The sequence below is a fragment of the Perognathus longimembris genome, chromosome 4 (genome assembly GCF_023159225.1).
Source record: "Perognathus longimembris pacificus isolate PPM17 chromosome 4, ASM2315922v1, whole genome shotgun sequence".
Taxonomy (NCBI): domain Eukaryota; kingdom Metazoa; phylum Chordata; class Mammalia; order Rodentia; family Heteromyidae; genus Perognathus; species Perognathus longimembris.
Genome location: NC_063164.1, coordinates 91,376,282 through 91,394,437, shown reverse-complemented (window position 1 = coordinate 91,394,437; position 18,156 = coordinate 91,376,282). Strand labels below are relative to the sequence as shown.

At 40.3% G+C, this 18,156-nt stretch overlaps 1 protein-coding gene across 5 annotated transcripts in view; it reads left to right on the top strand.

Annotated features, from left to right (window-relative positions):
- Wdr33 (WD repeat domain 33) overlaps positions 1-18,156 on the top strand; it is a 111,776-nt gene that overhangs the window by 24,619 nt on the left and 69,001 nt on the right. For 4 of the 5 annotated variants that reach the window (XM_048345661.1, XM_048345658.1, XM_048345662.1 and 1 more), the window contains exons 2-8: positions 925-999; positions 7,083-7,309; positions 11,271-11,339; positions 12,392-12,496; positions 13,978-14,073; positions 14,251-14,402; positions 16,105-16,202. In XM_048345661.1, the coding sequence (XP_048201618.1) occupies positions 7,106-7,309; positions 11,271-11,339; positions 12,392-12,496; positions 13,978-14,073; positions 14,251-14,402; positions 16,105-16,202 (724 nt within the window). In that variant the 5' untranslated portion in view covers positions 925-999; positions 7,083-7,105. The remainder of the gene's footprint in view (positions 1-924; positions 1,000-7,082; positions 7,310-11,270; positions 11,340-12,391; positions 12,497-13,977; positions 14,074-14,250; positions 14,403-16,104; positions 16,203-18,156) is intronic. The other variant, XM_048345660.1, reaches the window with a different exon arrangement.

Here is an 18,156-nt window from a genome sequence, read left to right as displayed (position 1 = left end):
TGTATGTATGTATGTATGTATGTAGTGCTGGCCCTGGGGCTTGAAATAGGCCTGAGAACAGTCCCTTAGATTTGTCAAGATTTGTTAATGCTTTACCACTTTTGAGTTACAGCTCTACTTCTGACTTTTGCTTGGTGGTTAACTGGAGATGAGTCTTATGGACTTTCCTGCCTATGCTGGCTTTGAACTGGATCCTTAGAGCTCCCCTTGCTGAATAGCTAGGATTACAGGCATGAGCCACTGTTCACTGGTGCCTGTTTGTTTTAAAGACATGTCTTGTTATGTCTTTAGCCCAGTTTAGTCTGGAATTTTTGATCCTCCTGACTCAACCTTCCAAATGCTGGAATTACAGATTGGAGTCTTGGTTTTCACCTTAGCTGTGTGTGTTTGTGTATGTATATGTGTGCACACGCATGTGTGTGTGTTTGTACACATATAGATACATGGGTAGTGGGAGTTACATTTGTCTTTGTGCTCTGAATCCATTTCACAGGATTCACATCTCCAGTCTAGCATTTCTGCCCATGCTGGCTTTGAACTTTGACCTCTCATTCTCACCTTCTCAAGTAGCTAGGATTGTTAAGTTTGAGCACCCAGGTGATTAGTTTGGACATAAATTCATTTCTCATTTTATATCCCTTTGTCACAGGGGTTTTTCAACTATTTGGTAAGTCTTAAGTGTGTACTAATATGTGTATAGTTATTTTAGTGTTGCCTGTTCATAATACCATGAACTGGTAAATCTGTGTGTGATTTCCAAGTCTGATATTTATTGTTGCTCTAATTTTAAGGTTTTTTTTTTTGCCCATATATAATTTTTCTTACTATTGGTGTAGGTGTTCTACAATGTGGAATTTGTCATAACATTTTTCTTTAAGATAAGCATTTATATTTTTCCCTATCTGCTTTTGTCTTCAACTATAGTTTTGGTTGCATCACGTGACTAAGATTATACATGAAGATACTATGTGAGCAGTTGGGACAAGAAACAGAATTACAGTAAGCTCATCTTGTAGATTTACTACATGCTTTTTCTTTGTGTGTGTGCGTGTGTGTGCGCGCTTGCTTGTGTGCATAGGCACTGGGGCTTGTACTTGGCTTGGACTCTGTCTTTTAGCTTTTGTACTCAAGGCTAGTGCTCTACCATTTGAGCCACAGCTCCTCTTGCAGCCTTTTTTGTTGGTTAATTATAGATAAAAGACTCATAGACTTCCCTGCTTGGGCTTGTTTTGAACCATGATCTTAAAATTATAGCCTCTGCAGTAGCTAGGATTACAGTCATGAGCCTCTGATGCCCAGCTACATGCAGTTTTGACCAAGTACAGTTAAAAACAATTAAAATAAAAGCTTTAAAACAAATTTAAAGCTTTTGCATTTGTATTATGCAGTTCCGTTAATGTGGAGTCCTGTTATTTTCAGTTGTAAATAGTTGTGTGACTTGGTGAGTTTTTCCTCTGCCTTTAATTTTGTGATATTAAACTTCACAAAAACACAGTAGAGTGCTGGGGATATGGCCTAGTGGCAAGAGCACTTGCCTCGTATACTTGAAGCCCTGGGTTCGATTCCCCAGCACCACATATACAGAAAATGGCCAGAAGTGGCGCTGTGACTCAAGTGGCAGAGTGCTAGCCTTGAGCAAAAAGAAGCCAGGGACAGTGCTCAGGCCCTGAGTCCAAGGCCCAGGACTGGCAAAAAACAAAAACAAAAACAAAAACACAGTAGAGGGGCTGGTAATGTGGCTTAGTGGTAGAGTGCTTGCATAGCATGCATGAAAGCCCTGGATTCCATTCCAAAAAAAGTAGATATGGGGTCCAGGCACCATGGAATCTGAAAATTAAATTCTGTGTCTCATTTCACATTAGAGCAATGTACTGTACTTGATGTACTATAAAGTAAGCACTTGATAAAGAATTGTGCTTATGGCTTGAGACATTGAATATTAATGTATATGAGAATGATAAAGTGAATTCAGTTGTTTTCCTGTTTATTAGTTACATTAGGAGGGTCTTATGATATTTCCACACATGTTTACAATGGATCTGCATCTACCTTATCCTCTTTATCATTGTCCCTCATCACACTCCTTCCCCTTCTTAAGACAATTTCAGCAGGTTTCTTTTGATTTTTTTGCCAGTCCTGGGGCTTGAACTCAGGGCCTGAGCTTCTTTTGCTCAAGGCTAGCACTCTACCACTTGAGCCACAGCACCACTTCTGGCCTATGTTACTGAGGAATTGAACTCAGGACTTCATGCATACTAGGCAAGTGGTCTGTCACTAAGCCACCTTCCCAGCCCCATTTCAGCAAGTTTAATTGTTGTATTTGCTTTTCTTTGTTTTTTTGTACTGGTCCTACGGCTTGAACTCAGGGCCTGGGTCTTGTCCTGGAGCTTTTTTTTAACTCAAAGCTAGAGCTCTATCACTTTGGCTAAGGCTCTACTTTATTGGTAGTTTCTTGGGGAGAAGAGTCTCATGGAGATTCCGAAAGCCCAGGTTGGTTTTGAATTATACCTTTAGATCTCAGCCCCATGAGTAGCCAGTATTACAGGCCTGAGCCACTAGCACCCTGCCATTGCTCTATTTTCATACTGGCAAATAAAGTACTTTGGTCATATTTATCCTTATTCACTATCTTCATTAGCTTCCTCCCCCTCCCCCCTGCTGGTCCTCCTCCCCCTCCCCACACCCCCTCCTCCTTCTCTCCCTCCCCCTCCCCTCCTCCACCATCATCTTTATCATCATGATCATTATCATCATCATCATCATCATTTGCTGGTTCTGGGACTTGAATTCAGGGTCTGGGTGCTGTTTTTGAGCCTATTTGTGCTCAAGGTTAGTTCTCTACCACTTGAGCCCCAGCACTACATCTAGCTTTTTTTCCTTTTAAATTTATTTTTTGTGTTTATGTAGTACCAAGAAATCAAACCCAGGGCCTTCATGCATGCTTGGCAAGCACTCTACTAGTGGTAGAGTGGCTTAGTAAGCCACATTCCTTGCCCAACTGTGAGACTTTTATCCTAATTAACCACTGGGAAGACTGGAAGTGGCACTATGGCTCCAAGCGATAGAGCAGCCGCTCAGGGACAGTGCCCAGATCCCAAGTTCAAGCTCCATTATGGACCCCCCAAAGAGTCTTGTGAACTTTTTTGGGGGGAGGGAAGGGTTTTGTGTGCCTAGGTTGTCATTTATGAACCCCTGATGTCTGCATCTAGGTAAGATTGCAAGTTTGAGTTACTGTGACTGGCTTAAAATGTATTTGCTCTGTGTGTGCGTGTGCGTGAGAACTCAGGACCTTGGGTTGTGCTTGGTTTTCTTGCTTTTGGCTGGCCATTTGAAATGTTTCCAGTCTGGGTTTTTTTGCTGGCTAATTGAATATAACATCTCTTGGGCTTTTTTCCTGGGTTGGCTTTGAACCAAATCTTCAGATCTCAACTTCCTGAGTAGCTAGTATTACAGATAAGACGGACATTGGTGCCTGGCTTAAATATGCTTTTTAAGAGCAAGGGTGTGATGGCGCCTATCTATGGTCCCAGCACTCAGGAGGCTAAGGCAAAAGGACCAGTGTTACAGTGTAGCACAGGCCCATAGAGTTACATAGTGTGAGACCTGGTAAAAACAATACCCCCAAAAAGCCTTTCAAAAGTAAATCCTTTCAGGAAAATTGGCTTAGAAAACTTGGTGTTGCCAGGTGCTTGTCATGCCTGCAATCTTAGCTACTCAGGAGGCTGAGATCTGTGAGGATCATGGTTTGAAGCCAGCCTGCACAGGAAAGGCTGTGAGACTAACCTCCAATTAAACACCAGAAAACTGAAAGTGGCACTATGGCTCAAGTGGTAGACTGCAAGACCTTGAGCTGAAGAGCTCAGGGACAGCGCCCAGACCCAGAGTTGAAGCCCCATGACCGCCCAAAAAAAAAAAAAAAAAAAAAAGTGTAGATGTGATTTTTTTTTTTTGGGCCAGTATATGCATGCATGCATGTTAGGGACCAAAACTGGGGCCATGCACATGGAGGTAAGCACTATCCCACTGAGCTAGAAATCTTAACTATTCATGCCCTTTTATTTAGTTCTTAAGAGTGAGAGAAAGCAAATGTAAGAATACAGCAAAATAAAGGAGACCGTAAACTGCTTTTTGAAGTAAAAATAATTGTCAAAATGCTTTAATTTCTTTTCATGTGTCAGTTCTGGGCATTGAACTCAGGGCCAGGCCACTGTCCTTTAGCTATTCCTCTTAAGGCTCTATCACTTGAGCCACCGCCCCCATTTTTTTTGGTAGTCTAATAGCATCTGGCTTCCTCAGCCTTCTGAGGAGCTAAGATTACTGGTGTGAGCTACAAGCTCCCTGAACTTCTGATTTCTAGCCTGTGTGTTTTTAATGGACTAATTAAAAAAATATGTGTTTGCCTGGTTCTAATGGCTCCCACCTGTAATCCTAGCTATCTAGGAAACTAATTGTTGGGATGACAGCTCCAGTAGAGCAAAGTGTGAAAGACTGCTTCTCAGTGAAGAGCTGCACACTGCACAACATGGACACTGTGCAGACTTGTTATTCTGGCTACTGGGAAACCTAACAAAGATGGATTTAGCTCATCAACATATCCCAAAAATAGTGAGCAAGGGGGCTGGGAATGTGGCTTAGTGGTAGAATGCTTGCCTAGCATGTATGAAGCCCTGGGTTTGATTCCTCAGTAACAAAAACAGAAAAAGCTGAAAGTGGTACTGTGGCTCTAGTAGTAGAGCACTAGCCTTGATCAAAATAAGTTTAGGGACAGTGCCCAGGCCCTGAGTTCAAGTTCCAGGACTACCCCACCCCCCCCCAAAGGAAAAAAAAAAGGGTGAGCAAATGAGGGCTGGAGGTATGGCAGTAGTAAGAGCGCCTGCCTTGCAAGCTCTAAGAACTAAATTTAAGAAAATCCCACTACTGCCCCCCCCCAAATGCTTGAAATAACTAAAACATTTTTCTTTTACATTTTTAATTTTAAAATGGTTTTACCCTCTGTATGTGTATGATAAGCCTTAAAATTACTTAAAAGTCATGTATATTTGGCTACGCATATAACTACTGGTTGAACTCATTTATAGGAATCTCTGAGCTCAGTCTCCCCACTGGAAAAAATGAAACTAAACAAAAAGCATATTTATAATATTAACAAATAAATTTAAATTTAGAACACTGAAGATGATAAACTTGAAGGTCTTGACTTTTTTTCTCTTGTGCCAGTACTTGAACTCAGAGCCTCTTGATCTTGCTTGGCTTCTTGCACTGAAGGCTGTCATTCTACCACTTTAGCCATACTCCCATTTTTGGCTTTTTCTTGTTTTTGTTGTTGTTAATTGGATATTAGAATCTGTAGGATTTGTCTGGGCTGGCTTTGAAGCTTGATCCTTAGGATACCAGCCTCCTGAGTAGCAAGAATTACATGCATAAGCCACTGGCACCCAGCTTAACAATTTTTTTCTGCCTTTATTTATTCATTTATTACTATTTATCCAGTCCAGGGGCTTGCACTCAGGGCCTGGGTACTGTCCCTGAGTTTCTTGCATAAGCACAGTGACACTTCTGACTTTTTCTGTTTATGTGGTATTGAGGAATTGAACCCAGGGCTTCATGTATGCTAGGCAAGCGCTCTTCCAGTAAGCTATATTCTCAGCCCCTATAATGTGCCTTTATATATGTAAATAAACATGCTAAGAAATAAGTTTCTCAGTAAATTTTCAATAATTTCAGAAGCAAGTAAGTTTGCTTTGCAAATTAAGTCCATATGCTTTTTGAATTCATTGTAGATCAAAATGCTTCCTGGTTATCTCTTTCTATACTACTAGGATATTTGTTTTGTTTTGGTAACAGGGTATTGATATTTAGCTCAGATTGGTCTTGCATTTGTGATCCTCCTTTCCTTCCTGGTGCTTTAATTAGATGTTTGACATCATTTCTGGCTACTATTATTACAATTCAAAGCATAAAATCAGATTTTAAAATTATATAAAATTTGTCAATTTTGTTTAGTTCTTTTTTTTTTTTGGGCAAGTCCTGGGCCTTGGACTCAGGGCCTGAGCAATGTCCCTGGCTTCTTTTTGCTCAAGGCTAGCACTCTACCACTTGAGCCACAGTGCCTCTTCTGGCCGTTTCTATATATGTGGTGCTGGGGAATTGAACCCAGGGCTTCATGTATACGAGGCAAGCACTCTTGCCACTAGGCTATATTCCCAGCCTAAAATTTGTCAATTTTGTATGAAATTGCTTTCTTAATTAATTTGATGGTTGAAGGCATTAGTCAAGTGTAGAATGCCTAAAATAGATGAAGTCCAGGCTCAAACAGACAAGAAGCAAAACTTTACCTTAAAAATAACCTGCGATAGGCTCGTGGTAGAGCATCTGCCTAGCAAGCATGAGGCCCCGAGTTCAAAATCCAGTACTGCATTTAAATGAATAGGTCATTAAAAACGTTAATAGTTTATACTTGCTTATTCTGTTTTTTGTTTTTTGGTGTTTTTTTTTTTTTCTTCTTCCCCTTTTCCCTTGGTTGTGGGGCTTGAACTCTGGGCCTGGGCATGTCCCTGAGCTCTTCAGCTCTACCACTTTGAGGCCCAGCACCATGTATAGTTTTCTGGTGGTTAATTGGAGATAAGTGTCTCATGGACTTTCCTGCTTGGGCTGGCTTTGAACCATGATCCTCAGATCTCAGCCTCCTGAGTAGCTAGGATTACAGGCTTGAGCCACTGTGCCTGACTGTATTTGTTTATTCTTTTTTTTTTTTTTTCCATCCTGAGGCTTGGACTAAGGGCCTAAGCACTGTCCCTGACCACCCCCCCCCCCAAAGCTGTTATAGAATTGGGTTGTTTTATAAGAAATGCCTTCTAATAATATTTATGATCTAAATTAGCATTTTTCCAATTTCATTTTCTTGTTTTGGTGCCTCATGTATCCTAAGCAAGCTCTATAGCACTGAGTCTGCAATCACAGCTTTTATAGTTGATCTTGTAAGTATCATGACTGAAACATACATTGCATATAAATAAAAAATGATCACTGGTAATTTTGTAGTGCTGAGGTTTGTGATGAAAATACTTTTTTTCCTCTCCTAGTGCTCTAGAAGGAAAACATCACGATGGCTACAGAAATTGGCTCTCCTCCACGTTTTTTCCATATGCCAAGGTTCCAGCACCAAGCACCTCGACAATTGTTTTATAAGCGACCTGATTTTGCACAGCAGCAAGCAATGCAGCAGCTTACCTTTGATGGGAAACGAATGAGAAAAGCTGTAAACCGAAAAACCATAGACTATAATCCATCTGTAATTAAGTATCTGGAGGTAAGTTTCATTAACATATTTCAGATGATCAAAGTTGCTTTTCTTTTTTCTTTTAATATACTGGGGACTAACTCAGAACCTTACACATGCTAAACAAGTGCTCTACTTGGGGCTCGGGATGTGGCCTAGTGGTAAGAGTGCTTGCCTCGTATACATGAGGCCCTGGGTTCGATTCCCCAGCACCACATATACAGAAAATGGCCAGAAGTGGCGCTGTGGCTCAAGCGGCAGAGTGCTAGCCTTGAGCAAGAAGAAGCCAGGGACAGTGCTCAGGCCCTGAGTCCAAGCCCCAGGACTGGCAAAAAAAAAAAAAAAAACAAGTGCTCTACTTGCTCTACTGCTCCAGCTATACTCAGCCTTTTTTTTTTTGCTGGTCTTGGGGCTTAGACTCTGGGTCTGGGCACTGTCTCTGAGCTTTTTTTTACTCAAAGTGAGCACTCTACCTCTTGAGCCACAGCACCACTTCTGGCTTTTTTGAGTAGTTTGTTGGAGAAAAGAATCTCATGGACTTTACTGCCTGGACTGGCTTCAAGCAGTGATCCTCAGAGCTGGGAATATGGCCTAGTGGCAAGAGTGCTTGCTTCACATACATGAAGCCCTGGGTTCGATTCCTCAGCACCACATATATACAAAAAGGCCAGAAGTGGCACTGTGGCTCAAGTGGCAGAGTGCTAGCCTTGAGCAAAAAGAAGCCAGAGACAGTGCTCAGGCCCTGAGTCCAAGCCCCAGGACTGGCAAAAAAAAAAAAAAAAAAAAAAAAAAAAAAAAAAAATCAAAAACAAACTATGGTCCTCAGCTCTCTGCCCCCGAGTAGCTAGGAGTACAGGCATGGGCCACTGGCACCTGGCTTTGTATTTGGTTTTTGAGGTGGAATCTCATTCACTTTGTCCTGACTGGCTGTGGAATTTGAGATGTCTTATACTGCCTTCTGAGTATACGGGTGTCTGCCTGCCTGTATATCAAGTTTGATAATTTTCTGAATGAAGGGTATTAGTGGAATTAAGTGAATTTCAGATTAGGCTATTTAAGGAGAAACTAAGTGTACTTTTTATTTTTACTCTGTATAAATGATTTTCTGAAAAATTATTGCAGTACTGGGGTTTGAATTTAGGACCTCATACTTATTAGGTTGATGCTCCTACCACTTGAGTTACACCTCTAGCCCATTGCTGATTGTTGTTATTATTTTGTTGTTTTGCCAGTCCTGGTGCTTGGACTCAGCCTGAGCACTGTCCTTGGCTTTCTTTTGCTCAAGGCTAACACAGCCACAGTGCCACTTCTGGCCTTTCTGTTTATGTGGTGCTGAGGAATCAAACCCAGGACTTCATTTATGCTAGGCAGGCACTCTACTGCTAAGCCACATTCCCAGCCCCTGCTGATTATTTTTAAGATGGAAGTCTCACTTTCTCTGTGATTTTGGTGGTTTGCAGTCCCGCAGTTTTAGCTTCCATTAGTTTCTGGACAGACATGGGCCACAGGCATGCATCTAGTTTTCCTCTGTTGAGATGGAGTCTTGTGGACTTTTCTGCCTCGTCTAGAGTAGAGCTGTGATCCAATCTCAAAATCTCAACGTCTGCATCCACCTATGGATTGAAAAGGAGTTATCATGCACTTTTCTATCTGGATTGGCCTTGACCCACAAGCTTCCCATTTTTAGCCTCAGCCAGTAAGCACAGCTGAGAGTTACTGTTTTTTTTTGTTTTTTTTGTTTTTCTTTTTGTCGGTCATGGGGCTTGAACTCTGGGCCCCGGCCCTGTTCCTGAGCTCTTCAGCTCACGGCTAGTGCTCTACCACTGAAGCCACAGCACCACTTCAAGTTTTCTGGTGGCTAATTGGAAGTAAGAGTCTCACTGACTTTCCTGCCTGGGCTAGCTTTGAACCATGATCCTCTTCTCTCAGCCTCCTGAGTAGCTGGGATTATAGGCATGAGCCACCAGCACCTGGTGAGTTACTGTTTTTACATAAAGTCTTGTTATGTTCCTCAAGTCTAGCCTTGAATTTCTGGACTGACTTAAGTGATTATTTTACCTCACTCTCTTCAGTAGCTGATAACGCAGGGAGCCCTCATCTCGCCTCTGAAAATGATGAAAATCAGACTCCAGTTTAGAAATGGAATTTGTTGGGCTGGGAATATGGCCTAGTGGCAAGAGTGCTTGCCTCCTATACATGAAGCTCATGGTTCGCTTCCCCAGCACCACATATATGGAAAACGGCCAGAAGGGGCGCTGTGGCTCAGGTGGCAGAGTGCTAGCCTTGAGCAGGAAGAAGCCAGGGACGGTGCTCAGGCCGAGTCCAAGGCCCAGGACTGCCCCCCCCCCCAAAAAAAAGAAATGGAATTTGTTTTAAAACTTCACAGCAAATCAGAAAACAGTAATCCCTAGTCTAAGCATAAAGGTCTTGTTAAATCCATAATGTATATGAAATCTTAAAAGATTACCAACATAACAATATTTCTGTGAAAAAGTGGTTCTGGGAACATGATTCTCCCATTTTCAAACTCCTAGTGGTAGGAAGTTCTTCAGTCTGGGGAAAAAATTCTGTTTCCTCAAGGACTGAACAACTACTATAGTCCTGTAGGATTGAAGCAACTCCAAGATGGTCAAGGTAAGGTATAGGGATCTGCCTCAAATTTTCTCAGTATAGGGGGCTGGGAAGATGGCCTAGTGGTAAAGTGCTTGCCTCGTATATATGAAGCCTTGGGTTCGATTTCTCAGCACCAAATATATAGAAAAAGCCAGAAGTGGCATTGTGGCTCAAGTGGTAGAGTGCTAGCCTTGAGCAAAAAGAAGCCAGGGACAATGCTCAGGCCCAGAGTTCAAGCCCCTGGACTGGCAAAAAAACAAAACAACAACAACAAAAACCAAAAAAGAAACAAACAAAAAATTTTCTCAGTATTGTTTCTCCATTTTTGAGTTCTTCACTCTTAACCCACTAATGTTACTGTTACATTAACTGGATTTCTCTGTTTTTATTACCCTAAACCCTTTAGTTCAAGACCTATTTGCACTTAGGCCTGATTAGAGTCTTATTAAATAAGCACGTGATAATCAGAAGTAAGAACAAATTGAGACTGTCCTAGAAATTTCAGTTGTGAAACCAGAGTAAAAAGCTAGGATATGGGCTGGGAATGTGGCTTAGTGGTAGAGTGCTTGCCTCACATGCATGAAGCCCTAGGTTCAATTCCTCAGCACCACATAAACACAAAAAGCCAGACTGGTGCTATGGCTCAAGTGGTAGAGTGCTAGCCTTGAGCAAAAATAAGTCAGGGACAGTGCTCAGGTCCTCAGTTCAAGCCCGGGGACTGGCCAAGAAAAAAAAGCTAGGATATGAGAGGAATCAAGAAAGCCAAACAAGATAGGCATTGTGGGCCCATGTCTGTAATCCTAGCTACTCAAAAGGCTGAGATCTGAGGATCACAGTTCATAGCTAGCCTAGGCAGGAAAGTCCTTGAAATTCTTATCTCCAGTTAATCACCAGAAAACTGGAAGTGGCACTCTGGCTCAAAGTGGTAAAAGAGCTCAAGGACAGCTCCTAGGCTCTGAGTTCAAGTCCCACTACTACCACCCCCCCCCCCAAAAAAAAATAAAAAGCACCAAACAAAAGATACAAAGAAATGCTTTGTACAAAGGGTTTTGAAGGAATTCAGCATGCCTGTGTATCCTCTCTGCCTTGTTACTTTTATTAAGGTATGGTTGGTGACAGTGTTTTGGATCAACAGTATTTTGTATGAGTAGAGTAGAGGCTAAAAATGAAGATGGTAATTCTAAGCAATTTCAGTAGGAAAAACAGAAGTTGTTTTTAAGAACCGGAATTAGTAGTTTTAGAAAACAGTGTTTTTGAAACTCCTTTTCTCCTTACTCCAATATACCTTACATTTTTGTTAATAACTTAAGTTTACATTGAGCGTAATTAGACTGTACTCTCTAACTAATTAATCAATTTATCAATTTATTTTAAACAGAATAGAATATGGCAAAGAGACCAGAGAGATATGCGGGCTATTCAGCCTGATGCAGGTTATTACAATGATGTAAGTACCAGTCATGTCTTACTAGTTTAATAAGTGCCTTCTTGGTTTGACAATCATAGAAATGCATGAATGCAAGTTCAGAATGGTCTTTTCTATTTACATTTTTTTTTTTTTTTTTGGGCCAGTCCTGGGGCTTGGACTCAGGGCCTGAGCACTGTCCCTGGCTTCTTTTTGCTCAAGGCTAGCACTCTGCCGCTTGAGCCACAGCGCCCCTTCTGGCCATTTTCTGTATATGTGGTGCTGGGGAATTGAACCCAGGGCCTCATGTATACGAGGCAAGCACTCTTGTCACTGGGCCATATTCCCAGCCCCTTCTGGAATTGAACCCAGGGCTTCATGTATACGAGGCAAGCACTCTTGCCACTGGGCCATATCCCCAGCCCCCTTCTGGAAATATTTTAGTTATTAAAATGTAAATAGAAGGGGCTGGGGATATGGCCCAGTGGCTAGAGTGCTTGCCTCGTATACATGAGGCCCTGGGTTCAATTCCCAAGCACCACATATACAGAAAATGGCCAGAAGGGGCGCTGTGGCTCAAGCGGCAGAGTGCTAGCCTTGAGCAAAAAGAAGCCAGGGACAGTGCTCAGGCCCTGAGTCCAAGCCCCAGGACTGGCCAAAAAAAAAAAAAAATCCAAAAGGGAAGTGTAATACAACTCTATGAACTGTGCATTAATTTTGTCTTAAACATTCCTTTTAAGTCTAATACTAGTTAAACTTTTGGAACGAACTTTTGTCTAGAACTAGATGGAACTACTTAAAAGTCTTTTAATAGGAAAGGTAACTTTAAACATGGCTTATTGTGAACATGTTTCATTGTATTGACTTCAGAAGTACTTAATAAGTCTGATACTTAGTCTAGTACTTGATTTTTCTTATTTACACAGTAATATTATTTCATTTTTCTATATGTCAAGTTTTGTTCTCCTTAATCTTAATTATTAAAGATTTAGTGGAGTCCTGAATTTGTCTTTAGAGGTTGAAATAATTATTTTGTCATGTACCTGGTTTCTTCCTTCAGGAGCTCTAACAACTAAATTTGCATTTTATTGTAGTTAGTCCCACCTATAGGAATGTTGAGTAACCCAATGAATGCAGTAACAACAAAATTTGTTCGGACATCAACAAATAAAGTAAAGTGTCCAGTATTTGTTGTGAGAGTAAGTATTCTGTTGGTTTTTTTAAATGAAAAAAATATATCCTGAGCTTGTCTGCAAATGTATTATTGTTGTTGTTGTTATTGTCAGTTGTAGGGCTGGTACTCAGGGCCTGGGTGCTAGCCCTGAGCTCTTTTGCTCAAGATTAGCACTCTACCACTTTGAACCACAACTCCACTTCCAGTTTTTGAGTGGTTAATTGGGGATAAGAGTGTAATAGGGACTTTTCTGCCTAGGCTGCCTTTGAACTGATGTCCTCAGATTTTGGCCTCCTGAGTATCTAGGATTACAGGCATGAGCCACTGGTGCCTGGCATGCATGTTTAAAAAAAAAAAAGTATTCCTTTTGTGCGGGTTGTGGGGCTTGAATTCAGATCCTAGGTACTGACCTTGAGCTTTTACACTCAAGGCTGGTGCTCTGTTACTTACCCATTTGTTAATTGAGTTCCATTTGTTAGCTCTATTACTTACCCATTTGTTAATTGGAGCTCCATTTGTTAGTTGCCATGCTGGTTTTGAAACTCAGTCCTCAGATCTCAGCCTCTTGAGTAGCTAGGGCTACAGGGGTGAGCCATCAGTGTCTAGCTTGTATTTTAAATTAAGCAGTGGTAACTTCCTGCCTACCTTTATCCAATAGTAATTATAAATCCTTTATTCATTCTTCTGACTTTTTCTGGTAACTGATCAGTTTATTTACATTTATCTACCATGTAACCTTAAAAAAACGAGGTCTTTGCATATTTTGTTTGAAATGATTATTTAGTAGGTGTATACTTTCCTGTACTTTTAACCGAAAATTAGTTAATGAGCTAGAATGCTAGTGCTTTCCGTCTATCGTGTTAATGCATTCTTTTCTTTTTTCTTTTTTTTGGCCAGTCCTGGGCCTTGGACTCAGGGCCTGAACACTGTCCCTGGCCTCTTCCCGCTCAAGGCCAGCACTCTGCCACCTGAGCCACAGTGCCCCTTCTGGCCGTTTTCCATATATGTGGTGCTGGGGAATCAAACCGAGAGCTTCATGTGTAGGAGGCAAGCACTCTTGCCACAAGGCTATATTCCCAGCCCCTAATGCATTCTTTTCTGAGGAAGTATTTGATTATAAAGCTGAGCTACACTTAAGTGAGAGAGAGAGTCAATGTTGTCTTCTTAATGTTGACTCTTGGATTTTTTTTTTTTTTTGCCAATCCTGGGCCTTGGACTCAGGGCCTGAGCATTGTCCTGGCTTCTTTTTGCTCAAGGCTAGCACTCTGCCACTTGAGCCACAGCACCACTTCTGGCCATTTTCTATATATGTGGTGCTGGGGAATTGAACCTAGGGCTTCATGTATGTGAGGCAAGCACTCTTGCCACTAGGCCATACTCCCAGCACCCCCCCCTTTTTTTTTTAACTCTTGGATATTTTATAAGTAGAAACTTGGTAAATGTCTTCAATGATGGTGAAGTTAGAGCCCTGGTATCCTTGTGTAACCTGATCTTTTCCTTACTCAGTGGACTCCAGAAGGAAGACGATTGGTCACTGGAGCTTCTAGTGGAGAGTTCACCTTGTGGAACGGACTCACTTTCAATTTTGAAACAATATTGCAGGTAACAGTAATCACAAATCCTATGTTATTTTTTTTATGGAACCTGAAATAATCAGGGTTAGAGATGTTGTGAAACTTAACTGGAGGGTTCATATAGAGTTTATATAGATAGGCTCCTGAAAGCTTCAGTCCTATGTTCTTTGACTCAATACCTTACAAAAGTTTTCTATTTTCATAGGCTCATGATAGCCCAGTGAGGGCCATGACTTGGTCACATAATGACATGTGGATGTTGACAGCTGACCATGGAGGATATGTGAAATACTGGCAGTCGAACATGAACAACGTCAAGATGTTCCAGGCACATAAGGAGGCGATTAGAGAGGCCAGGTTTATACACAATATACCATTTTCTGTAGTCCCTATTGTCATGGTTAAACTATTCTCTAAGTGTATTCTGGGTGCAGAGATGCATGGGCTCTATCAGGTTCTGGGAAGCTTTCTGCACCCTATAAACACGGCATATTTCTTTGTTTTCACACATTCACCATTTTGCTGGCACCTTTCTGAAGTAGTGTGTTCCAGGTATCAGCCTTTGCAATGTGTTAGAGATGTATTGTCTGCCACATTTTGCACTGGTTTTCTCTTTATATTTATGGTTAATAATGTATATACGTTACTCCTTTTTATCTACTGTGTAAGACAAGAATATTTTATTCCAAATAAAGGATTCAGTCTTTAATTATACAACTGAATAAAATCTAAAGCCTACAGAAAACACTTCAGAATTCACACAAAATACAAGGGAAAAAGAAGGCTTAAATGAAGACCTGGTTGGCTTGGTCATGCCATGACTTCAAAAAGAAAGTATAGGACCCAAAACCCTCACAGATAACTCCCTGGATGTGGCAAACATTAACGGCTTATTGAATGATTGAATGGGTTCTACGTGCTTTCCGGCTGTAAGCAGACCTTGTCAAGAAGACTCTAGGACTTCTGATTCACGGTTGATAACATCAGCTATGTACACGTATAATAAGTGGAGTTGAAAATATTTTCAGTGAGTTGTGTGGTTTTTGCATATCAATGAGATATGTATAGTAAAGTGGGGATAAGTTGCAAGAGCAATCCTGAAGAATTACTACAGCCTCAGAATAAAGCTAAGCAGGAACATTCTTTAAGGTTGTGCCACCCATGTGTGGGAGGTTGTCTCTAGAAATACTGTCTACTGCACACTGCAGTCACTTGTTTCTTCTTTCAAAATCAACAGAATATATGTGGATATATGTGCTTCTGCTTTATGGACTTGGCCATATTGTCCTGCTCTACCACCCCCCCACCTCCCCCCTCCACAGTTGGTCCTTACTTAGTTATAAATTCAAAAGCTTAAGGGAGTTTTTACAGTTAATTGAGAAACTTGATATTCTTTTACTGCTGGGAAGAAAAAAAAATGGCTCTCACTTTTGACTTTGAACAAAATTCAGAACATCCATATTTTAGTTTGCCTCCAAAGGTACATTCATGGGGTAGCTTCATAGCAGGAAGAAGATGTGAACGTTTCCCATAGACTTTTTTGAATGAATGAAAACATTGTATGTAAAGATGCTTAGCAATCAGTCTTATTGCCTGCTTAAAAGGTTTCAGCTTATATTTCATGTGCCATTGGGGCAGAAAACGGTGGGTTTTTGTTTTTTTTTTGAGTAGTATTGATTCCTATGTGACTTAAAGAAGTCTATTGTGGATTACTGCAAAAATAGAATTCATTTAGTTTCAACAATACCAACAGCTGTCATTGCTTTACTGGTTTGATTGGGAAAATACTGTAAGGAGCATAGTAGTATTAGGATTAGTAATACACCAGTACTGAATATTTATGGTTGTAAACTGAAACAACTTCTCTGTGGAAGTCTTCTTTTGATGAGATGCTTATGTGAGCTGACAACAAGCATTCTTTTTAAGGGCTTCTTCAACTGGATACTTCCCTCTCCTGTTTATAATGCAGCACAGTGTTTTTATTTTTCCCTGTCTGAGAAGAACAGATAATCTGTTAAATGCTGACTTCTTTCCCCTGCTGTGTGTCTTCATGTAACAGTTTCTCACCCACGGATAATAAATTTGCTACATGCTCTGATGACGGCACTGTTAGAATCTGGGACTTTCTTCGTTGCCATGAGGAAAGAATTCTCCGAGGTATGTGTACTAACAGTACTGATTGGAATATTTAAATAGGAAAAGGTATTTGTGGTTAAATAATCACAATACCACAATACCTGCTTACATCTCCATTCAAGTTTTTTACCTACACACCATCTCAAGGAGACTCTAAAGAAACGAAGACACTAGTTCACAATTATTCTGTAGAATTTACTACTAATATTATCTTTCAGTTCTTAACTATAAATTAAATACAACTCCTTTCCCATGACTTGCTCGTTTTATGAATCTCTTAGGGCTATATTTCTTCTCCTGTCTTAATCGCAAAATATCTTTCCTACTGGGCACTGGTGGATCACACCTGTAACCATAACTACTCCGGAGGCTGCGATCTGAGGATCAGGGTTCAAAGCCAGCCCAGATAGGAAAAGTCCGTGAGAGTCTGATCTCCAAATAACCACCAGAAAACTGAAAGTAGAGCTATGGCTTAAAATGGTAGAGCTCTATCCTTGAGCAAAAGAGCTCAGGGACAGTACCCAGGCTCTGAGTTCAAGCCCTATAACTGCCATTAAAAAAAAAGAAGAAGAAAGAAAAGACAACCTTTCCCAATAAATTTGACACTTCATAATTTCATTTAGCTAGCTTACATTCTTTTGCCAGTCCTTTCACATATAATAAATTGACAAGGTACAAATGGCTATACTTCCTCAGTGTTACATTTCTAAAAGCAATTTGATAGTCATTGCTCCACACTTGTACTTTGTGGCCCATATATAGTTTGAGGATGATTACTTGTTTATTGAGTTCATAATGAGAAATAACTTATTCCTACCCTACAAAAGAAATACTTGTAGTATTTTAGTAATTAATTAGACTTTATAAATAAGGCTATTACAATATTTATAGTATACTTAGGCTATTTGTTGGAACAATAATTAGTAATTTGGGAATTAGCTATGTGTTGTATATATGCATCACAACAACAAAAACATTTCCAAGCTGCTCTAAAAATGTATGTATCAGGAATATAGCATATTTATAGTCTATATTTATGTACTATGCATATTAATATAGTATAGATTAGAAATATAGTATTCTTAGGTGCTTAACTTGGACCATACTGGCTTAATAAATAGAACTGTGCTTTCATGCCCTTAATTCCAGTATACCACAGAAGTAACATACATTCCTCTAACACGTAAGTTCAGGGTGGGAGGGAGAATGGGCACAGTGATACTGGATGTGAAGAAATTACCGTTCAAGTGGCTGGGGACATGACTCAGTGGTAGAAAAGCTGTGTAACGTGAGATATCCTGAGTTCAAACCCTAATACTGGAAAAAGGAAAAAGTGAGAGAAGTAAAGTTTGTTACAAGTTTGTTAAGGTTTTTACATATTGTAATCCATATTTCAACTCAGTATCTTTGATCCTGTTTGCCTGAACATTCTTTTTGTACATTTTCTTTGGGTTCTGCAGTCTTCCAACACTGTGGCTACCAAAAGGATATAATACCTGTTACATTAAGGTAATAAATTCACCATGAAGGTCCTAATATTGTGCAGCTTCAGCGTAGATGGAGGGATGAGAAACTTGACCAGAAAGTTTTACACAATATATTCAAAATAGAATAGATTCACAGTCACAACTAAACTCTTATCCCTTAACTCCTAGCCTATTGCCATATTCACATTTTCTTTGCTCACTAGCAGTAGAAATCTTAGTTGCTAACTAGGAGAAACATAAACAACAGTTTATAGGTCTTGAAAATTCTTAGAAATTTAGAGGAATCTATTTAAATTCTAATATATCAAGATGATTAATTTCACCATGGACTGAAGTCTGATATAAAACCTCTCAAGTTTGAATTAAAAGAAAATTTGTTATATGATAACATTTTTCAGTCATTTTTCCAGTGAATGAATTCCATTTTTTAGCTATTGTTTTATAATGAAAATGTTTTTGCTTATTTACTTATTTAATTTCTTCTGTTC